Raw genomic sequence first — 24,414 nt, 5'->3', positions numbered from 1 at the left:
GAGATGAGGTCTCGCCAAGTTGCCCAGGCGGGTCTCGAACCCGTGGGCTCAGGCAATCCACTCACCTCAGCCTCCCAAAGGTGTGGGATTACAGGCTGAGCCACCGAGCCCGGCATCTCTTGGCTTTCAAGGAATTCATTTTAGCTTCTTACGATAATTTAGGCAAAAAATGCTACCTTTTACTTTATTTCTCACAATCTTTTCCCTCATCCTTCAATTCAATCAATTCTCATTATTTATTTCATGTGTTGTGAAATAAACAAACGGAGCTAATGTGCATCTTTAATTAGCAATTAACCAATGGAGCTAAGGTGTGTCTTCAATTAGCAATTAACCAGTGGCGCTAAGGCGTGTCTTTAATTTTCTCTTATTAACTAATTTGAAAGTCCCTTTTTATTTCTTCCCGCTCTCTCACGTTTCCCTTAGATTCAGTTAATGTTCCTGCCCAGAATGACCACCCTTGTTTTCCGTGCCAGTGTCGTATTGTCATGTACGTTTGTGCCTGTTCTTTTTTGACTCAGGAGGAAGTGGGTGTGTCTATGCACGGAGTCCTAGGAGGAACCCAACGTTTCTCCTGCTCTATTCACATTTGCCACCTTCCATCCTTGGACCTTTTACACATGCCCCCTTCCATGGGACTCTCTCTCCCCCAACTTTAGAGGTTTAAAATGTCCCAACCGCAACCTCTTTGTATCCAGTCCGTATTTCATATGCAAGCTTTGGGCTTAGGCTCTCCTAGGCTTCTTGGGCTGCCTGGGCCACGTATATCTGTACTAAATGGTGTTTTTCCCAATGTGGATGATTTCAGTCTTTCAAGGCTTCCTTTGAATTCCCTCTTCTCTTCCCCTTTCAAGTCCACTTTTCTTTCTGACTTCCACCTCTGTATTCCTCGGTCCAGAGGGGCCTCTTTCTATTTTAAAATTTATACTCCACTTGCTCCAGAAAGGCTTTATAACTGCTCACAGGGATGCGTAAAACACAGCAAACCAACACACACTGGGAGGAGGTGAGAAAGAAAAACAGAGAGAGGCCCATAAAACTGAAGCAGTCAAAGAGGCCCGAGGCCCTTACGCTCCACACACAGGCAGACCACAAATTTGGCTCTCCACTCGTGAGCAGACAAAGCAAAAAGGGCTCCTGGTTAGCTGCAGTTTGGTTCTCCCAGAAGATAAAAACAAACCAACCTCCCAGAAGAATAACAAATATTCCTGATGGGAGCCACAGGCGTGGAGGAGCTGTTATTTCCATTTTCTTGGCTCTTCCTCCCTGTGACTTCCCGTTCAGGCCGCCGCTATGGGACTCCGGCCTGGCTGACTTCCTGCTGCTATGATGCCTCTTCCTCTTGGCCTTTGGGCTAAACTCTGCCCATCCCTCTGTTCTTTACCTGTGTTCTCTCTGCATCCGAAACCCACTTTCTTCTTTTCCTCCTCATGTTCTCTCAAAGACCCACAAGACCTCTCTGTAGCTTCAGGCCTGGGTCGCCAACCTCCCCACTGGTCTCCACCCACTCAGGACATGGGGCACAGAGCAGCCTGCCTGGGCCTCTTTTTATCATGACTGATGGGCTCCCACACTATGTGTTCAAAGATGAGCCTGTTCATTCCCAAGGTGACACCTCATTCTCTTTATTTTTTGTATCAAGGTCTCACTCTGTTGTCCAGGCTGGAGTGCAATGGCATTAATTATGGCTCACCACAGCCTTGACCTCCTGGGCTCCGGTGATCCTTCCACCTCAGCCTCCTGAATAGTTGGGATTATAAGCACACGCTGCTAAGACTGGCTAATTTTTTGTAGAGACAAGGTCTCACTATGTTGCTTAGGCTGGCCTCGAACTCCTGAGCTAAAGTGATACTCCCACCTTGGCCTCCCAAATAGCTGGAACTATAAGGCCTGAGCCACCGTGCCCAGGCTAGTGTCTTTTTTTTTTTTTTAATTTTCTTGTAGAGACGAGGTCTTGCTATGTTACCTAGGCTGGTCCCTAGTTCTCTTTTTACAGAAGACTCTGAGATGTCCTAGCAGAGTGTCCTCCTAAAATACTTGTCTTAATAAAGTGCGTCTAACTTCCTAAATAAAGTCCTAAAAGCCTTCCTTGGTATCCATGGCGTGCTGGACACGGTGCTATGTGTTCAGGGTGCAAGGACCATGCTCAGATTGGATTGTTCCTCATAAGTTAGGACTGTAGTGGCCATGTTTCCCACGCTGAAAATCAGATGTCTGACAAATTGCCCTCCTTGAAAATAATCAAATTATAACAAATTGGTACTGTCCCAGAAAATCCAGGACACATGTCCCCAGATGGAAAGCACCTGGATAGGGCTAAGCCCTCTATTCCTCCTTTCTCTTCAGTCCCAATCTACACCTGGCTACCACTGCAGGGGGCAGGTGAGTGCACCCCAGTTTCTGCCACCCCTTTGTGCCTGATCCTTTGCTGGAACACATGAGTAGCCATAAGCCACTCTGAGCAGTCTTGGGTCTGTTTCCAAATAAGGGCCAAGGTTTGCACCTCCCTAAGGCTCTCGCATCCTGGTACCTGGAAGTGAGCAGTGTGTTCCTTGGGCTTCTTCTGAGAAAATCTATAACGCAGCCACGTAGCGTGGAAGAAGACTCTGGGGATACTCTAGGAACCTCGGTGAGCTCATCTTATAATTGGGATGATAATTCCCACTTGATAGGTGTGTGCTTGAAGGATTCCCTTGTGGCTATTATTAATACAGCATCAATTCCTGCCATCCTGCCTCCTATTTCCCTTCCTCCTTTCCTAGAGGCCACACAAGAAGCAGCATGGGCAAGCCAGCTGCAACTGCCTCCTTACTCCTTCCTTGTCTCTTTCCTTCATTCAGGCCCAAATCTTCAAATTACTCCAGTCTTCTTCTAAGAGGCACCCCTACAATCAGCCATGCTCCTGACTGTTGCTGATAGAAAACGAATCCATCTATACTGATGATCTTTCTCTGCCAGGTTCTCAGTGGTTTGTGTCCACACCAGTTCATCCTTGTCCTCCTACCTCACAGACTGCCTGGCTGACCACTGCAACCTTCTCTGCTTCTTTCTACCCAGGGGTCACATGTACCCAGGGGTGCATGCCTCCTTCTCGGCAGGCACCCCTTCCTCCTCTTGAATAAAACCTCCAAGACCCCCGAAGTAAATATGGCAAGCAAGATCATCCTCATTTGATGTATAGAAAACTGAGGCTAACAGATTTCAGCTCAGTATTAGGAAGTTTACAGTTAAATCTGTAAAATGGACTGCCAGCTAAGGAAGTGAGTATCTCATCAACAAAAAGGACGAAAAGAGCATGGACCTTTGGAGGTAGGAACTACATAATCCAAGGAGTCATCGATTATAAGATGCTATTATGTTAAATGCCACTAAAAAACAACAACAACAAAATGCTTTTACTTAAGCAGAAAGTGTTTTCACTCAAACTCTCATATTTTGATTGTAAGACACAACCTGATTTCAAAGATGTCAAAGTATGAAAAAAATGTGCATCCTAGACTTGACGAGATGTGAAGGGTGATTCCCACAGTCCTTTCCAGTTCTAACCCTCTGTTACTTCCTTGAGGCTACTCAGTGAAATGCCAAGCCTTCCCTTCTGCTTGCCCTGGAGCTACCTTGTTGGAAAGAAAGGGAATCAAGGTCAACATTGCTTCCAGTTCCCTATGGGATAGCTGTACTGACTCCATATCCCTTGTCCCTGTTGCCTGGAAATAGGTAGCACTTACCTCTTAAGTTAAGGATTGGCAAACCTTTTCTGTAAATGGTCAGATAGTCAATATTTTAGATTGTAAAGATAACATAGGCTCTGCCAGACAGCTCGACTCTGCTGCTGGAGCCATGAGCAGTCAAAGACAACATGTGAGCACATGAGTGTGACTGTGTTCCAATAAAATTTCATTTATGGACACTGAAATTTGAATTTCAGGTCACTTTCACGTCATAAAATATTATTCTTCTTTTGACTTTTTTTCCCCCGGCCATCCAAAAATGTAAAAACAATCCTTAGCTTGAGGGCAGCATAAAAGTAGATGGTGGGCTGGATTTGGCCCTGGGACTGGCCATTTGCCGACTTCTGTCTTAGGCAGTCCCACCCAGGCTACAATAGCAAGTTCTATTCATTCCTTTGTGCCTCAGCCTCCTTGTCTGTGGTATGGAGATTATAATAGTAGCATGCTCAGGTTAATCAAATGAATGAATGCACATGAAACACTTAGGACAGTTCTTAGTACACAGTAGGCCCCATATATGTGATAGCTATTGCTGCTACTGCTAATTTCACCAATCCTTCCCACATACCTGGCGCCCACCCTTTGCAATGGGCAGCCCAGATTTCGCTGTCATGTAGAAGCGTGTGCTGCCCTCTTCTGGCAGGCAGAGGAATCGATGCCATTGATCCTGATCCGTTCAACATAAGGCCTCCTGTGGATTTCCAAGCATCTTCTGTAGACACAAAGTTATACCTCCTGCTTCAGGGGCTCGAAGCCACCATCCTTTATGTGTGTCACACTCCAAGGGACGGGCATGCCCACCAGACCTGATGGACCTGCCAGAGGCTCCTGGCTGCCCAGTGACAAGCTGAACCCCAAGCGTTTCTTTCTCCCTTGCCTCTCTGCAACCTCCGGTCTTTACATCTGTGAAATTCCTTGACCTAAAATAGAAAAGTGTTTGGAAGGATTCAGAGCAGCCTGGGAGGGCTGTTAGCCTTGGACTAACAAGCCCCTCATTATCAAAGCCCCTTCCCCCCGACTGCCACTGGGGGTAAGGGAGGGAGAAGGGCGGTGGGCGGCCAGGCGGGGCATTTTTCCACATCCCCAGGACGTGGCGAGCCACGTTTAAAAGAGAGTGTGTGTATTTATTATTCCAAACCACTTCAATCACAGGCACTCCGTGCCTCCTCCTTGCCTCCCTCCCAGTCCCCAGTCCCCATGTCACCATGGGCTGGCTGGTCTGGAGGCCTTGCCTTTCCAGGGGGTTGGGCATGGCCTCTGCCTTTCCTTCTACCTCGAGTTCTCCCATGAGCCTGATGAGGAGGCTAAGCCCAGGTGTCAAAAACAGTAGGAATGAGAGTTATGGTTACACTGCAGCACGCTCAGAAACAGAGGTCACTGAGGTGCCAGCGGGACTCTGTGTCTATGCTGTCGGAAACTCCGACCAGGATGTGCTCTTTTGGAGAAGGACAGCTGTGTCCAGGGGCTTCTGAGCCCCACAGGGGGCTACTATCAGGCTGTTATCTTGATGGAGGCTCCTGGGTGGTCAGACCCCCCACCACGGTGATGCAGGTCACATGTGACGTCTTGCCACTTCCTTATAAAGCAGCCATTGCTGTCTCCTTTCAAAAACACCTCTGGTCACAAAGGGACCCTTCAGACTGCCTTCCTTGGCAACCCCTGCGTGCAAATAGCCAACTCGAGTATTTTGTTTGTTTGTTTGTTGGGTTAAAGTTTTGCTTTGCTTAGCATTCTTGCAAGGAAAAACAAATAACCTAAGCTCAGTGGGATCCACCTCCGAGGTTTGGCGGGGCCTGCACAGTGGCACGTCCTTGTCTTCTCCCACACGGAGGGTCCTTGAGGCTAAGAGCGGGGGGGGGGAAGGGGTGATACTTCCCCTGGTACCTCCCATGAGCTGCCCAGAGGATTCCTCCAGAGGGTCTTTGATTTGGTTCATTTTGGAAGAGGATGCTTGCCATTTATAATTTAACAGATCTTGTTCCCGAAATGAATCCTTGGGCAGTCGTAAGGAAGGCGGTTGGTGGTGGTGTGGCGTGTTGAAGGGGACAGGCATGGGGGCGAGGGCGGGGGAGGGGCCCCTGCGTGGGTGGGCGCATTCATTAGTGGAATTTTGCTGTGTGGGCTCCCCGACCGGAGCAGAGCGGAGACCACCAACACCTTCCATGTGGTGGAATTTCCCGCTGTCTGACCAGAATGAGTTCTCCTGGCCTGGCCTGGACTCGGATCAAGACCTGGGGAAGAAAGGAGCATTAAATGATTTGCACACAAGTTAAATGCTCTTTCGCCTCTTGCTACTGTTACCTCATCCCAGACAACCGACACCACTTGTCTTTGTGCAGTCTACACGGACAGCTAAATACATTTCTCAATCTCATTCTCTCTCTCTCTCTCTCTCTCTCTCTCTCTCTCCCCCGCCTCCACACACACTCTTTTGCAGTATTGTGTCTTCTGATGTTTCTAGGTACTCGCAAAGACCATCACATACTTCCTTAAATACACAGGCTCAATTAATCTGAAAAAAATGTGCTTATGTCTAAAGTTATATTAGTGACAGAACACAAGATGGGTTTCACAGCTTAACTGCCAAGGCACAGGGTGTTCAGACCACAGACGTGCAGTCGTGTGTATGTGGGGGTGTGTGTCCACATTGCATTGTGTGTGTGTAGGTGAGAGTATCATCGTTTATACAGTTACTGCACTCATAACCCCTTGTTTGTGCTTAGAACGTAGCTCTGAAGGTCTCTGCTAACTCTCAGAGGAATATAGCTCCAGGTAAGTTAACTTGTAAAATGAGTTCTCTCATTTTTGGTAGAGCCGGGACCGAAAATGACCAGATGTGAAATCCTGGTGGTGTGTTGAACCTTTTAGCAAAAACTTCAAATGCCGTAGCCAATAAACTCCCCTTGTCACACTTGTCACTCTCTTGTCCAGGGAGGATATTCTCTATTTTACCTAAGGAAATGCTGAAGAATGGGAACATTGCTCAGAAGACACAATGGAACCGGGACACACAAGCATTTCTCAACTTTTAAACTCTTCTGCTACCATCTACTAACACATAAGATTTGATAACAAGGGTTAAATCCAGTCTGGCAGTCTGAATTTATCAGCAGCTTAGAGAGGATAAGTTGTGAAAAAAGTTGCTACTCAGAACGTTGACTTTAAAACCCCTAGTTTTCTTTAGAATCCTGCTCCAGAGCCGTTTTCAGGAAGACCCCCACCCTGCCCAAGCCTGTCTCCAGGGTGAGCCTGAGGAGCCTTGTGAGCTAAAGACAGGCACATGCTTAAGACTTCCACTAAAGCAGCACTTCTTTTTGTTAGTCTTGTTAGCCAGACCATTTCTATGTTTGAATGTACATTTGAATCTCTTGGGGGCGCTCAAGGAAGAATAATCCCCATAGGTTCTTGGTTGGATCCGATCCCTGTAACAAAAGCCAGATTAACAAGAGAAACGCAAACAGGTTTCTTTACATCTATGTTTCATATATGCACAGGAGACACCCAGGGAATGCGCAGTTCTCAAAGAGGTGGCTTCGAATTCGTTTATATAGCATCTTCAATAAGGGACAGTAAATCTTTAAAGAAAACACAAAAATTTTTTAAAAATTAAAAAAAATTTTAATTCTCTAGTGGCAGCTACTTTTGGAAAGGTAGATAAACGGCAGACAGCAGTTAGTTATCAAACTTGCTCCCATGGTTTCCTTGGCACCATCTCCAGGGCCATCTAACATTGTCTTCGGTGGTTACCCCTGATAGATGTGGGGGAGGCTGGGAAGACAACTTTTTTGTCTTTGTAAATCTGCGTGCTGCTTTTAGACAAATAGAAGAAAGAGGGAGAGCATTCCCATATCTGCTTCTTAATAATCTTCATCTCAGCAGGCCTTCCTATTTTAGGATGGCATCTTCTGGTCTTCTTACAAAGCAGACATTGAGACAGTGGGTTTGGACTGAGGAGCTGTGCATTGAGGCTCCTTGGCTATTCTGATGCTGCAGGTCCAGTGCTGGGCAGGTTCTGGACAGCTGTTGCCAGGCAGAAGCATGGGGTGTGTCTCTCCCATGGTTGACATCCCCTGGCCCCAGCTCTGCGCCTGACCAGAGCAGCTGGTCCATACATATGTGTTAAGTAAGTGAAAAAACCATGTCCTAAACACTTCAAGATGCCCTCACAATGTCTATACCCTTACCGGAGAGACAGTGACGGGGCCCAGGCTGACTCATCAGAGTCGAGGGCATGACCTCCAGCCACTTCCTGTTCCAGCCATGGAACCTCATCTTAAAGCCCATGCCCACAGTGCAGGCCCTCCATGCTCTGGAGTCTATTCCTTTGAAACTTCCCAGTCCCCATTCGAAGCTTATGACTAGAACTATCTCTCTCAACTGAGAACATATAATGCTTTCATAGCCTCTGCTATATTAAATGAGGCTTCTTCATGAAAAAATAGTAATGATCTCATTTAGAACCAAACAATAAAAGAGTGTAAGAATCAGAATAGTTCCCCCTCACTAAGACCGTAGTGTGGTGGTGGTGTTTACTTAAGTGGTATTTTCTTTTCACCTTTATTTTTATAACTACATTCAAGGGAAATTATACTTGGTGTTAAAGGTGATACTCCACTGAGAGTCAAAAGAGAAAACACAGAAGCCTAAATTCTAGTGTTCTTTCAGCTAGAAGCCAGAGGTGACATTATGTTTCTAAGAACCCTGGTAGAAACAGCCTTTAATGATCTCAATCATGGTAAATATTGTTGCTCTGTGCTCATGTCCAGACCCTCTTCTATTCCTGAATATTCTGGGGAGTACAGGGTTGAGCCACATGATTTCCAACTGGCAGCAGCGACGCTGACTTTCTAATGGTCACATGCCCGTTGACGTTGGCACTGGCAGTTACTGTGTTCTGTTTTCCTTGTGGGCACTCCAGAGACAAGTCTTACTCAACGCTTTGCCCAGGTCTGACCCTGCCTCAGTTCTGCCTGAGTTACTTGGCAGGAAGGTACAAGTTGGTGGTGACCTATGCTTTGCTTTTGGCCTTGATGACAAAGAGACTGAGACCCTGCAGGAGGGCCTCTCAGGCCAAACTCACAGAATCCCTTCACCCATGCTCAAGAGGCCAAGTGCTATCATTAGGCAAAGAAAGGAAATTATTGCAGGTTTTCTAAAGAGTTAGAGCCAGTTACCTAAGCATATAGAGACATACTGAGTCACATGATTTTAGGATTCCTCATCTTTCTTCAAATCCCATTGAATAGCTTATTCTTTCAACAAATGCTTATTCAGTACCAGACGCTCTGCACAGTGCTAGAATAAAAACAATAATGAAATATTGGCAATATTTATGTATATTGGCAAAGATTGTGTTTGGCTATATAGAATAGAAACCTGATTACAGCAGCTAAAGTAAATACTTATTTTATTTTACTAGCAAAATCTATATGGCATTTTACTATGTGCCATGCCCTGTTCTAAGCACGCTTGATCAATGTTTACTTCTTAATAGGAGTTTGCTTTTCTCACATCACAAGGATCCCAAAGGGTAGAGCGTTCCAGGCAAATTTAGTTGCTTAAGGAAGTCATGGGCTCATCAGCTCCTTAGAGCTCCTGAGTCTCCACCTTTAGTGTGTGAATTTCATTCTCATGTCACAAGATGGTTGCTCTACTTCCAGACATTACATCTGAGTTCCAGGTAGTGCCAGCTATATCTCGTATCTCTTCCAAAGCCCACTGATACATTTCTACTTACGGCTCATCAGCCAGAACTTGGCCATCTGTCCTCCTCTAGCTGAAAGTCTGAGAAGATAAGTATTTTGGACTGGGCATATTGTTACCCTGAAAAATCCCCCCAAAACCCGGGTTCTGTTTTGTATTAGTAACAAAAAAGGGGAGAGTGGATTCTTATACACCATTCACCTTCAAGTTAAGGTAAATTTCTCCCCTATAATTATCTAGCCATTGCCAAAAAGAAGTCATTGTTTCAAACGTTCTCCTTTGGGGTTGACAAAATCTGGGTCATTACCTCTCCTAGGTTTTAGGAAACCAAAGTGTAAAATTGCACATTTAATTTGCTGCACTCTTACTTCAAATTTTAGAAAACACAAGACATGTAGTAAAAGCAGTGCAGCTAAAACACTCAGGGGATGGCTTCTGTCCCCCAAACTGTAATTCATGTGAAAGCCCCCAGGGAACTGCCCTGAGCGAGTGGGAGGGAGGTCCACGTATAAGTGTAGCGGGTGTGGAGAATTCTGCAAAAGTCTCAGTCACCCTCAACTCCTAAGGCTGCCCCATTTCACAAGTGTTAGGATGCAGACTTTCTGTAGGGGGACTGTGGTGCAGCCACAGAGTCAGAACGCAGAGTCAGAACGAAAGGACCAGCTGAATATCTCCATTCGTGTCAGCATTTATGAAACGCAAGAAAAGACTTCAGAATTCATCTAGAGTGACTTCCTCGGGTCAGAGGACGAGTCAAGCACCATGTCTATCAAGCAAGGCAAGAGGCAAGAGTCACTTTTTTCTTGCAGCTCTAAAAAATGCATTTGCTTTCTTTTTTCTTTCTTTCTTTCTTTTTTGGTCTGTTTTTCTTCTTCTACATCAGCGTCATCACGCGTTGCACATACATACATTGCACTGTGCATAACAACCGTTTCCTGCATATGCTGGGTGCCATCCTGAGCCCTTCGCGGATGATTCAATTATTACTCCCAGCAGCCCTCTAAGGAAGGCTGTGTTATGGTCTCCATGTGGCAGATAAGGAAACTGAGGCAAGGAGGGCAAAGCAACCATTGGAGCTAGTATACGTCAGAACCAGGACATAGTCCTTCTCTCTCTCTCCCTCTTTCTTCTCTCTCTCTCTCCTATTAATAAATAAATATTTAGGAAGCTTACATGCTATAGACTGTACACCACAGGAAAAAAACTCAATTTGAAGACATAAGTGATCATCTTTCTCTTCAACCCAGGCAGCTGGGTCCATGGTCTGTGCTCTTGATTTCTGTGTATGATACAGTTCATCTAATCCATTATTTCACATGCATGTGATGCTGAGTTTTTAAACAAGAGTAGTTTGTTTAGAAAATGGTGAGCAAATCAGTTGATAAACCAAAGAGTACTCTTCCTTGAATGACTGCCACGTGTGTTCCCCTAAATATATTCCTTGACAGTCCCCAGGTTTCCCATCACTTCATGGGAAGAGGTACCAGTTCAGTCCCCCAGTGGACATTGGCCACATACCTGTATATCAAATGAAAGAATGGGCCCTTGGAAGAGGATTGATAGGATAGCCACAGAATTACCAAAACCAGCAATTATTTCAATGTAAAGTTTCAGTGGCAGGGAGGCAGTTTTTAAATTTGCAAAAGGCACTAGTATCAAAGATATGGCCACTGGAGGATGAAGCAAGACAGCACGTGGTTAAATCACTTCGGCCTAAGTGATTTGGGCGGGGGAGGGTTGAGAACATCTCCAGGTCTAAACCCTGGGACAGAGGACCAATGAAGTTAGACTCTCCCTTGGCCAACTCATCCCAAAAGTTTGAACATCAGCATTAAACCTAATCTGTGGCCTGATACTTAAAAATAACCTGTTATAAAGTAACCATAAAAGACTCACAGATTTCAGCGTGATTCTGTCTGCCACATAAACTACAACCAGCATTAATAGCTTCAGTCAGCATTTATGTCATTCTTTCTATTAGCACAATGGGTTTAACAACCATTTATGAGTTTCTGGAAAGGCTAATAGAAAACACATACATGTTCTGTGTGGAAAATGTAGAAGAGGTGGGTTTTGGATTTTTTGGGTTTTTTTTTTGGCTTAAAAATAGGCCAGAAGGGGTCGCCCCTACCCCATGGCTAAAGTCTACTCCAGGTTCCCTAATCAGGAACACATTCTCTTGGTTCCTCCAGCTAGCTTGCTCACTCCACCAGGAGAGTTTCTACAGATTCCTCCTGAACACAGAGTTGGTCAGTCTCTCTCTCTCTCTCTCTCCTCCCCCCCCCAAAGAAGCTTACATGCTACATAGTGTGTATGCAAAAGGAAACCGAAATTTGAAGACTTAAGTGATGATCTTTCTCTTCAAATTTTCCTATGGTTTTCAGGAGTTTTATGAAATTATTCAAGTCTGGTGTTGTCTATATTATCCATACCTCCCTTGATACTAAAAAAATATGTATTATGAAAGGCTTGCTGAATTTGTCCTACGTTCTTTACCATGCTGGCATTTTATACACAGTCAGATACTTACCAAAGGCTTTTACCTTTGCATATGTATGTATGTGTATGTGTGCTTTGTTGTTGTTTGTTATAATACTTCTGAACACAAGCCATACCTAAGACTGATTTTTAAGTATCGAGATAGTTCTTCACAAAGATTCCCTATAGAGCTTGAGGAAGAAGCTCAATGGAGAATATGTTTCTTCCTTTTGGAAAAGCCCCTGAGTTCCTTGGAAATAGATCAGGAAATGTCCCATGCATTCAGCGATTCTCTCCACCAAAAAAGGGATGTGGGGGCACCCAATATGTCCTAGATACCAATCTGCCATAGTTGTAAGACTTGAATCCTGTCTTTAGAATAAAGAATCATTTGGCTGGGCTCGATGGCTCGGCCTGTAATCCCAGCACTTTGGGAGGCCCAGGTGAGTGGATTGCCTGAGCCTGGGGGTTCAAGACCAGCCAGAGCAAGTTGGTGAGACCTCGTCTCTACAATAAATAAAAAATTAGCCGTGTGTGGTAGCGCGCACCTGTAGTTCTGGCTACTTGGAGGGCTGAGGCAGAAGGATCGCCAGAACCCAGCAGGTCCACGCTGGGGTGACCGTGAACATGCCACTGCACTCCAGTCTGGGCGACGGAGTGAGACTCTGACTCAAAAAAATAAAAAATAAAGAATCATTTACTAGTGTCTTTCTGGAAAGAGCTATAGGAGCTTGTCATTTCATTCATCCCCCCGTCTGAAGCTGAAATTCTTCCTAGAATAAGTAATACCCACGGCAGCATGTGCTGCAGACTTTTCTCTAGCTCTGCCGACACCATGCATGGAGCAGTAGGGAGTCTGTTGAGCTGCCTTTGCATTTTGCTTTCTCATAAACAAATCTGTTGAGTTCCCTTCACATTTTTGCTTTCTCATAAACTACTGTTTGTCTTTCTGCCTTTCCTGTTTGCTCCAGTGTCTGGAAATGGAGACCCGGGATTTGCTTCCCATTTATGAGGCCCTGGGTTTTTCATAGTCAAGGCCAATCTGACAATATCTTCCTCTCTGGCCATGGGGCCGAGTCCAGTGTTCTCAGTCTGATGCCAAAGGTGGACACGGATTTGCTAAACTATCGAACCAAGAAAATTTGTCACACCCATGTAGCCTGGAGAGAACAACGCCAAACCTAAAGAGATGATTTCAGGCAATTGAAGATCCCTAGCATGCTGGGAGATGCAAGAGTGAGCTTCATCCTGTGAGCCCTCCAGGATTCTCCTTGGACCCAGAACATTCCAGCATGCTCAGGGAAGCTTCACTCTGGTTACTGAACTTCTGCCTTGAGCTGATCTCTTGCTCTCTTGTCTTTCATTCAGTGTCTTCTTCCCTCCCATCCTCTCATAAATTTAACTTTTGTAGCTGAAATAATAGTAATAATAATAATAAATAATATCTATCTTTCAGTTAGTCCCACTCTGTACCAGACACTGTAGGCAATGTTTTAACAGCAACTCGTGAACAACCAAAACCAGCAGCAGGTTCAAATCCAAGTCTCTTGAATGCCAGAGCGAATGTGCCACCCTGCTACTGTGTTGATGATCTCAAGTCCTCCCAGGGAAGGCTGGTTCTTGACTCCCGGACACTCCTCACCCAGAGTCCCTCTGTTCCTTCCTTGGCAATACCAGTGACAGAGGGCCCAGGCACACCAAAGGAGGATCCGCAAGCCCTCTTCCTGTCTTTGAAAACCCTACTGCCATTTCTGCCTTTGTATGGCTTAAGGATCTGGTGCAGACACTGCTTTAAGAGACAAAAGGACCATGAAGATCAGCCACCCTCACCTGCTCTGTATTCTGGAAGGGTCACAGTGAGTGAGGAAAACCCAGTTTCCATCTGCCTTATAATTTTGCCTTTGTATGGTCAGTCATATCATGCAATCTGATGATAACTGGGTTACCTTTCTCTCACCTTAAGGACTTCGGCAGCTGAGAAAAGCAACATGGCTAATTTCCCAAAACAGAAAGATGAATGTAGATCTTTATGTAAAGTTTCTTGAGCTGGGGTGGGGGTGGGGGTGGGGGTGGGGGTGGGGAAGAGGGGGCAAATGATCAATTGCACTGCCCATCACAAAGTAAAACCCCTTAAAACCCCCCTTAGAACATCTCCGTCTCTTCTCAAAAGTGTGCTCCTTATGATAGTGTCTACATTTCTGCCTACTTGACTTGCACCTGCCTTTTTCTTCACCCCTCATTACTCTCCTGGTCCCTGCTAGGGACTCCAGCATTCTCCTTCCTCCAGGGTCCTTGACCCTGGGCAGTTTGACTTCTCTCAGTTTCTTCTTCTCTACCATAACTGGGCGTGGAAAGGAAGGCTTCTTCCTCCAACAGGTGAGGGAGAGGTGATAGTAAATTCTTGTTATTTGATTTTCTTATTCCCATCATATTATCATTCATGTTTTATACTATCGAATGTTAATGAAGTGTGGCCATCTTTGTATTTTTCTCTTCAGGAATTTTTGATGGCTGGAGAAATCTTTGTTGTGGTCTCCCTCAAACCACAGCTGTGCCTTTTCTGGGATCTTTTTGTTATATCAACATGATTTTAAATGAGAAGATGAAAAGCAAATATTTCATTCAGTCCTCCAGGTATTTCTCCATATATTTCTTCCTAGTCAACATCCAAATGAATTTCTCACTTTTTTGTCCAGATGCCTCTCACTGTCACACAGATCATGTGACAGCACTGGCTTCTAATATAGACTGAGTTGGTATTTGCTGCTGATAAATTGTGTGAAGGGTCATGCAGGCTCTCTATTAGGAGAAAACTCCTTCTAGACCCAATCACAATCACCAGAAGCACCAAGAATTGTAGCTAAAGTCAACCTTTAGTAGCAGAACATGAGTATATTATCAACTTAGCTGGAAGGTAGGGCGTGAGACAGTGCTGCCCTCTTTTGTCAGGGGAATGCAGAGTATGAGAACTGTCTGCATATGGCACGACATGTAAGTCTCCAAGGAGCAATGGGACAGTCCTTGGCATCCAGAAGGGGCCTTGCAGTGCGTAAGCTTAAGTTTTAGGATCTAACGGGCCTGTTTTTAAATCCTAGCTTTGCTCCTAGATTCTGTAATAGGGCTAATATTTTGAAAATATTTTCTCTTTGCCATTCTGAGTGCATGATTCTAATCTGTATCAGGCATCCATTGGCCCCAGAGAGATTAAGATTTCTGTAGAAGGAATTCCAAAAGAGAAGAAGAAATTCAATATTCAACTTCTCATCTTCAAAATAGCATTTTCCACAAGACAGTAGCCTTGTAACCCAAGCTGTTGTATTAAGATTTTCTAAATTCTTTTATTTCTCATTTTTTTCACCCACCAAGAACCCTGTCTGGAAGTCTCAGCTCTCAGAGAAGAAAGAGCCTTTCTCTTGGTGCAACTAGGCCTGGAGGATTGCTGCTCTGTGGTTGATGATGGACTATTTGCCAGAGGAAAACTAAAAGAAAAGTTCACCCTTCTTATCTCAGAGGATTTGGGGATGAGGGAGAAGAGAGAGGCAGGAAAGTAAGAGACCCAGAGGTGTGTTAGGAAGTCCATGTGAGCCCTTTGCTCCAGTAGTCTTCCCAGGTTTTTGGTTTTTTTTTTTTTTGAGTTGGAGTCTCACCCTGTCACCCAGACTTGAGTGCAGTGGCACGCTCACAGCCACCCCAGCATCTTCCTGTTGGGCTCTGGATCCTTCCGCATCAGCCTTCCAGGTAGCCAGAGCTACAGGTGTGTGCTATGACTCCCAGCTAACTTTCAATTTATTGTAGAGACGAGGCCTCACCAAGTTGCCGGCGCTGGTCTCGAACTCACGGGCTCAGGCAATCCACTCTCCTCGGCCTCCCAAAGTGCTGGGATTATAGGCTGAGCCACTGAGCCCAGTCCTTCCTGGGTTTTTAAGGAAGGCAGATAATCCACCAATGACTACTAACCTAGGGCCAACATCCCCATGACTACTCAGGAAGGAAGTGAACTGAGAAGAGATGTACAACTTGTATTTGCTTCCTAAAGCCTTCCACCCCATACATTTCAGAACTCTCATCTCCCCAGTGCCATGAGGTCACAGAACCCTCCTTCCTTTCCCCCATACCTCCTCCCAATGCCACTGACTCAGGAAGAAGAGCAAGGAGAGGCAGACTCTGAGAAACTGAGCATTTTTATGCAAAAGACAACACATGATTCTCTAGAGAACCTAATTTAGATTATTACATCAGACTAGGTAATAATCCAGAATGAACTACATTAAAATTGTTGTTGTTTTCCCACTACCCAGGGGTTGGGAGCTTGCAAGGAACACCATGGCAGTTGAAAATAAAACAAGGCATATTTCCATTGTACATTTAGAAGTAGTTTGAATAGTTTAAGGATCCAGCTATGCATGTGTTCATACAAGCATATATGCCTGGGGTAAGTCTAGGACTCGTTTCTTCATCTCTTCAATGAGGATGAATAATAGTCCCCGTCTCAATAGCCTCATTGTGTTGAAATGATAAATGCATACATATCCCTGGGTCCCTCAGGAATCATATGGTGTATTTCCTTGGGACAGGACTGAGCAGAGTGGGGCAGAGGGTGCCTGCCTGGGCCAGTATCCAAGAGCCACCATCTCGTTCTCTATGGAGAGTTGAACAGGCCCATCCAGGCAGCAGACAGTGATGGACCCCAGGTTCTTGTTTACTATAAGTGCACATACCAGAGAAAAACCATGCATGAGAAATTGAGCGTGCAGCCACCTGTGCCCACAGAGCTGCTCTAGTCCTTTCAAAGACCGCCTTTGACATCTGCTCCTGTCCATGTGAATTTGGAGCCCCAGAGTCTGCCTGGCCTGTGCTCACCAGGGCCCGTGCTGCACCGAGCCTGCCAGCAAACCAGGGCTGAGCTCTGCTTGCAAGAACTTGTTAGAGGCTGGGTTAGAGTCTTGGCTCCCCAGTTCCCATTCAGCCTTCATGCCCTGGTAAGAATATATTATTTTCTTAGCTCAAATTGCCGTTTCCAAGTCATTATTTCTCTACGACGAGAAAACAATATTGAGTCTTATGTAATATCAACCTCAATGAATCTGGAAGTGATCATGGAATGGGTGGATTTTTTTTTCCCTCCTTAAAAAAGAGAAAAATAAATCTGAGATTGTTTGCATATGGCTGAGAATATTTATGAACTATTCCCCTTGTTTCCTCATCACATATTTTACCCAGCGCATTTGTGTGTGGTTCAGAATAAATCTTTATGGGGAGCAGAGGCAGAGAGGGGAAGAAAGCAGTTCAAGGACTGGGTATACATCAAGTCTCTGGATGTTAGTGATCCTGGATCTCAGGGCAACTGACCCCAAACTCCCTTGCTGTAGTCTGAGAGTTATCCCATCCAGAGACTCAGAGGAAGTCTTTTGAGGGAGGATTTCAAATATAAACACTGAAGGTTGCAAACATCTTGTCACTCTGTTTTCTTTCACATGCTCTTCCCTCCTACCAGAGAAGAAAGTTCAATGCAAATAATTTCATGACCTGGGTGCCAGCAGCCAAAAGCGAACATTAAATTCTATGGATGCCAGATTGAGACAGGGTCAGAGGAATGATTAGGAAGGTGGGAGGAAAAGAGCTCGTGGAGAATGTGTGAGCGCTGCCATTTTTTGTTTTGTTTTTGTTTTTGTTTTGAGTCTGGGTCTCCCTCTGTCACCCAGGCTGGAATGCGGTGACATGATCACAGTGATCATGGCTCATGGCAGCCTTGACCTCCTGGACTCAGGTGATCCTTCCACCTCAGCATCCCAAGTGGCTGGGACTACAGGCATAGATCACCACACCCTGCTCATTTTTAATTTTTTTTTAAACGAATGAAGTTTCACTATGTTGTCCAGGCTGGTCTCAAACTCAAGCAATTCCCCCGCCTCAGCCTCCAAAAGTGTTGGGATTATAGGCATAAGCCACTGTGACCAGCAGCCATTTGTTATTTGATAATATGGCAGTGTTTTTGCATACAGGCATGTTGTGTCTATTTCCTTCTGGCTGAGCCTCTCAACACGGCTTGATACCAAGGAGTATTTCAAGGGAACATAAAGAACAGGACTTTGACTGTACTTAAATAAGTCAGGGAAGCAAATCTCCAGGTCATTGACTTCTGCCTCAAGGAACTTGGCCACAGAAATGGAGCTTCTTAAAATCACCCATTCTTTGTTACACCTTGGAATTTTCAGAAATGTACTGAAACAGAGCAAGGAACAGAGAGCAGGAGGACTCCGCCTTTGGTAGTGGAATAGCAACAACTACCATTAACTGATGTCTGAGTGCAGGCCAGGCGATATGTTAGGCACTCTCCCTGCAGTATCTGAGCTAATCCCTGCAGTGACTTTACGAGGGCTAGGGATCTTTAGTCCCACTATTGAGACAACAAAACTAAAGCTCAGTGAAGATGAGGAACTCGCCCAAGGACACACCTAAGCTCCAGGATCAGTGACATATGTGGGATTTGTGGGGTCTGAAGCTAATACAATAAGTACAAATAAAGACTTTTAAAAACCAGGTGCAAGGCCTTGGAAGGGTTCAGGCAATTAAGGGACCCTGCAACTTAAGGCGAAGCAACTTCACAGTAAATCGACCTTGGGCAATGTCAAAATTTAAATACAGGTTAGCTCCAGGCCACATGACCTCTTCACTGTTGCCTCAGGTCTTCTCTCTACCATGATCATCAATTCCAGCCTTCACACTTCTGGTCAAAAATGCACAAACCAGAGTGATGAAACTGACACTTAGAGGACACCTTCAGAACGTACTGAGTTGACACGTTGCATGTTATGTCACAGTTGTGACGAAAAGAAACAACCACTCCAGTTGCCAAACTCGATCCCTTCCATCTCAAGAAATCACTGGAGATCATTGAAACTGTTTCAGAAACTCTCTTTCCAAGAAGCTTCATCACTGTTCAGGGCTCCTTCACCAGATTTTACACTAGTTTCCAGGTTCCGTGACATGGGTACACACTTGTGCAGCAGCCTATTCAGGTCTCCCAGGGGGCATTTGGAATTAGAACCAGCAATGTATCATTTTCTACTATGTATCTCTTTCCCTGGGATGATTATTAGTTGGCCAACATTTGAATTTTCCCTTCTTCATTATTGTCAAGATTTTGCTGTCGCCTCCAGAAGAAAGGGGTAGAGGGGTTTGCGTAAGCAAACAAGCACAGCATAAATCCCAAGTGCTTTAGAGAGAAAAGCATAGTGAGTATTGTTCAGGATCCACCCTCTGCCATCGCCTTTGAATAGCCTTGCAATCCCATCACAGTCTAGACAGTTACTAAAGGGAATACAAGCATTTTCCCAGCCTGCTTACTCTATTCTCCCAAAATGGAAACATAAAGCAGATGATGAAGCACAAGTTCAAATGCTACACCAGGGAGAAGGAAGTTTTGGGAAACTGTGTCCAACCTCCAGCTGGTTTCCAAACATTCCAGTAAGCCTTCAATTGATTTATCTTGGGCTAGTGTCATTCCATTGTCTCAAACAAAAGGCCTTCTATGCAAAGACAAAAAGTAGGTTATGTGAGGAGTGGCTAACAGAAGGCACATTTGGGGAAATCTGAACAAGAGTACAGTCCTCTTGGCTTTGCCCCTTGTATCTACTAGAATGAACATCAGGACCAACTCCCATTAGTTCAGTTTCAGGCTCTATTTAGAGCCTGGAACAATAGCCATTGGGGATAGAGCTGATGACATTGGTGCAGTGACTAATGACCTGGCCAGCTGCCTCTCCCACATTTGTCCTCTGCGTTCAGGTGGAAAGTTTCTATGTTAGTGTCCTATGACTGGAATAGACTGGGAGATTCTGAGCAAAATGACTTTTAGTGATAGTGACTTTCCACAGTTGTTCTTTTGGGTGTTTTGTTCTGCTCGTTCATCTAAACGAATTAAGTGAGAGGTAATTATTGGTGAAAGATGGTTAAAGTCTTCTGCCACATCACTTTCCTTTGCATGCTCATTGTTTGAGCCATAATCACGACAGTTTCCACGCAGCTGTGATTGTACATTTCTGGTGAAATTGGCTGCTCGGTGCCCTGGCCCTTTCATTTGGGACAGCACTGATTTTTAGAACAGCCTTCCCTCGATTAAATTCAAGTGTGCCTTCCTGATACCCATCGCTTCTCTGGGTGACAGCACCAAACAGGGTGCTCTATTTCTTCTGTCATGTCCTCCTGGAGGGCTTGTCCCCAACTCCTCTCTGGATAGGTTAGCTATGGTTGATACTTCCACACATTCTGGAACATGTCTCTGTCCTAGGACTTCTACACAGTTTTCATTTACTTATTTAATAATCCTTTATTTCTACACAATGAATATGTGGATTTACTTTGGAATATTGGCAAATATGGCTAAGGAAAATAAAAAAATAAAAATTGACTACTGTTACCACATTTGCTGTAAATAAGCACTGTAAAAATTTTGGTATGTATCCTAACTGTTGTATTTCTATATGTTTTCAAGGTAGAAGGTTAGTAGTGTTTGTTGTTTGGTTAGGGTTTGCTTTTTCAGGCTCATGAGTATACTTTTACTTCATCATGTTAATGGTTGCCAGATATTCTGTGGTGTGTTGGGAGCTGGCCATGTGACAAGGGGAACAGGATTCTAGATGAGCTACTGTGACTGTATCCATTGGCAAGAAGTTTGACTAAAGACCCTTCTTTTGCTCCTCCTTGCCAGCCCTTGAGAGAGGCCTGACTAAGGCTCTGAAGAAACTGGATGACTACCTAAACACCCCTCTGCCAGAGGAGATCGACGCCAACACTCGCGGGGATGATGACAAGGGGTCCCGGCGCAAGTTCCTGGATGGGGACGAGCTGACCCTGGCTGACTGCAATCTGTTGCCCAAGCTCCATGTGGTCAAGGTAAGAGAGCTCTACTCACAGGTGTTTGCAAGAGCCAGCTCCACTGTAGGCCCAGGTCACCTGTATGGATGAGTCAAGGGTAGTATCATGTCAGTCAATAGCCTGGACACTGCAGTCAGATGATAGGGACCCAAGGTCAGCCACTACTGCTCACTGACTTGTAGCCTCTCTGAAGTCCTGTATCCATGCATAAATAGGCATGTATTGCTTACTTCTAGGGTTGTTGGGAGATTAAATATGGTGGGAGACACCTGTAATGTCGTGGGAGCTCAATATACAATTGTTGCAATTATCATTATTGTATATAGTCCTGTCGTTCCAAAGACCTCTTCCTCATAGGTTTTCACTGGGGCCACACCCCTACATGTCTGTTAAATGTGTCCTCATCTGCACATCCTCCTTGTGCAAAGACCTACCTTCTCACTTCCTCTAGCAGTGTCCTAGGGTAGGCACTCACCATCTTCCTCGTCTATCAATTGAAGTGATAGAGGCTGCCAGAGGTGATGTCACTTTCTTGCTGTCATTGCACTTACCATTTGCAAGCATAATGTAAACCTTTCCTATATAACAAACCTTAGGACCTGAGAGTTGGAAATAAGGACATTTAGAGGTCATCCAAAACAATCCCACCCCATGGACAGCCTTCTGCCATGTCTGTGAAACAATCCCACCCCATGGACAGCCTTCTGTGAAGCTGTGATCACATATTTCTGGGGATGAGGAGCCCTGTGCCTGAGGAGCCAGTTCTACCTTGTTGGGTAACTCTGATTGTTAAAGCATCCTTCCTTATATTGAACCCAAGCATGCCTCCCTGCAACCTATTTGTTCTCTGGAGCAATTCAGAGCAGCTCTGCACCCCTTCATCTCATTTGAAGACAGTAGTTGTATTCCACAAGTTCTCTAAATGAGCACCTTTGCCCCCATCCTTTCCTGACCCTCATCAACCTAGTATCAGAAGTGATACCTGTTCCCTACTTTTACACGCATCCATATTATATATCATCTCCGGCAGACAGTAAGCTCTGTGAGGACAGGATCTTCTCCAAGCATGATGGTGAATATATGGTGGCCCTTTAATAAATATTAATTGATCATTTGATCATTTGTGGTAAATGTTAATGATTACTCACCAGATATTGGTTAAATTAATTGGTTTCCTATGTAGCATAGAATATGTCACTTAATCTTTCATGGCTTCAGTGTGCTCATTGGTAAGGATCTTCAGTCTTAAAAACTAAGTGATTTTGTTATATATAACAATAGATGTATATAACAAACATATACAGGGCATGTCTTTATGAATCCAGCTTATTTCTACCCTTCACTGAGAAGAATCAGATCCAATCATTTGCCAACTGGGTATAAGCCTATTGTTTTTTAGCTGAAGTTTTCGGACAGAATCACTAGCTTTCCTCCAATCAGGGCACACATCAGTGTGAGGTGAAGTCACTGAACTGTGTGTGGATTGGTTTTTCCACAGGCCTCAGTCAGAACTGGATACTGGGAAGGAATCATGCATGCATGCAGTGCTGACAGGGTGGGCAAATACAGCCTATTACTATGAAGACACTTTGTGTTTTGGGCCAAGCCACTTGTAGGTTCAGCTGAGCTATGGTTCTTTGAAGTTACTAATCGTTACCTGCCTCACCCACCAAAGCATCCTTTATTCTTCTTCTCCTCAGGAACAAGTAGCACTATATATAATTCCAGTTCAGTACCACTGTGTCAGAGGGATATCATGGAAAGAGCAGCAGACCCCGGTTCTAGTCCTGTATCTGTCACTAACTAGCTGCACGAGCTAGGGCAAGACACTTAATATTTTTGGTGCCTCAAGGAACAGAAATGGATTACATTCCTTCTCACCTCCCTTCTCTTTCTTCCTCCCCACCTTCTTTCCTTCTCTCTTACTCAAATCGGTATTGATGACCCACTCAAAAATCAAGTGTCGAATAAGGCCAACAAATGGATCTCCAGAGCCTTATGCTTCAGTCTATGCTTTTCTCAGTTTCTTCAACCTTAAATAACCGGGTCAAGTCCCTGTCCTTGGAGGAAGTGCCGTGGGGTCTTCACTGGGAATGGCTGGGGATCAGGAAGAGGATGGCCAGTGAGGCAACAAAGCCCAGGCTTTGGCTCCTATCTCTTTGCATTTCTGCTGAGCCAGCTTGTCAGATCCCAGGGACCTGGCAAACCTCTGAGGTTCAGAAACAGCAAAGGGGGAGCCAAGTCAGGCCTCCAGTTTGGCTTCAGATGCCAAAACTGAATCTGGGCTGTGGGAGCTAACTGTTTTCATATGAAAGAGCAAATTCAGAATACAAGCACGGATATTCTCGGGAGCCTCAGAGCTTGGTGGCGCGTCTTCACGGCCACTGCTCCTGTACTCCCCTCCCACCTGGTGCACCCTCAGCCTCAGCTCCCTCTGTGGAAGCTCGGATGCTCTGGCCCAGGCGCTCACTAAGAGCCTGATTTGAACTTTCACCGTCTGGCTCCCTTCTAGCTCTCATCTCCCAAAGTCAAGTCAATGTGTGAGGAAGTGACCAGTTTAGCATCCAAGGCCCAGGACACACAGAAAGGGCATCCATAGACCTTTCCTCACCGGTGTTGGGACCCTTGCCTGTCACAGTGACATATTCAGTCCCTGAAACAAACAGGAAGGGAGATACACACATGAACACAAGTACTTATTTATAAATTGCGTTTCTGTTGCTTTAAAGCAAATATTTTATCCTTTAAAAACCTAAAATAAAATCTCACCGTGGAATGGCTTAAGGCTGCTCTATGAATCAGTGTGTAATTGTGAAAAGTATTTGGGGATAGATCCTTTTACCTTACTGTGGGCAATTTTCATCCACGCTGGTAAATCTCAGCTAGTTCCCTTGGTTGGGCCACCATTCCTGCATGGGTTTGCTGTTTAGCCAAGACAGCCGCTTGTCAGAGGCACTTGGACCAACCCACGTTACCCTCATCTTGCAGTGAACAAAGGAAGACCGGGGACACCTGGTGGTAGGTGTGCTGGCATCTCTCACCGCACGTTCTCTATGAAAGGACACCTAAGTCAGACAGAACAGTGTGGGGATGGCGTCTTTGGTGGCCACACCAAATCAGTTATTTGAACTGAGATAATAACTTAATGTAAAGAAGTATTACATACTGAAGAACTGGGAAGGCAAAATATATCGAGAAGGTCTACTTTCAGGAGGCAGCTACTACCCCTAGGGCTGGGGGAACAAAGATAAGAGGTTGGGATTATTAAACCTTAGAAACTTAGGGGCCCTGCAGGTGAGGGCTCTGTGGAGCTGAACCTGGCACCTCTGTGATGGGGTTGCTGCTCAGCTGGTGCTGGGGTCCAAGCTCAGGTTGGCAGAGACCCAACCTCTACAGTGGGGTCCCTGTTGTGTACAGGCCTCTCTGAGCAACTGTGATGAAGCTGGTTCTGAGAGTGCTGGCAAAACAGTAAACTGGATTCAGCTGCTGTTTCTGGAGGGAAATGGAGACTCTGGCAGAAAGAAGCAGCGGACAGGAAGGGGCTTCTTCCACTCTTTTCCTCCAACCTTGAAGCCTCTCTCTAGTACCTCCTCTTGCCAAAATTTGCTGGCAAAACAGAGATGGTCTG

The 24,414-nt window shown here is 45.2% G+C and overlaps 1 protein-coding gene across 2 annotated transcripts in view; it reads left to right on the top strand.

Annotated features, from left to right (window-relative positions):
• CLIC5 (chloride intracellular channel 5) overlaps positions 1-24,414 on the top strand; it is a 172,743-nt gene that overhangs the window by 144,992 nt on the left and 3,337 nt on the right. For both annotated transcript variants that reach the window (XM_008057195.2, XM_008057196.2), the window contains exon 5: positions 20,620-20,804. In XM_008057195.2, coding sequence (XP_008055386.1) covers positions 20,620-20,804 — 185 coding nt within the window. The remainder of the gene's footprint in view (positions 1-20,619; positions 20,805-24,414) is intronic.

The sequence above is a fragment of the Carlito syrichta genome, unplaced genomic scaffold (genome assembly GCF_000164805.1).
Source record: "Carlito syrichta isolate Samal-C Ts95f unplaced genomic scaffold, Tarsius_syrichta-2.0.1 Scaffold302862, whole genome shotgun sequence".
Classification (NCBI taxonomy): domain Eukaryota; kingdom Metazoa; phylum Chordata; class Mammalia; order Primates; family Tarsiidae; genus Carlito; species Carlito syrichta.
Note: the sequence above shows the minus strand (reverse complement) of the source record. Positions and strands in the feature narration are given on the sequence as shown.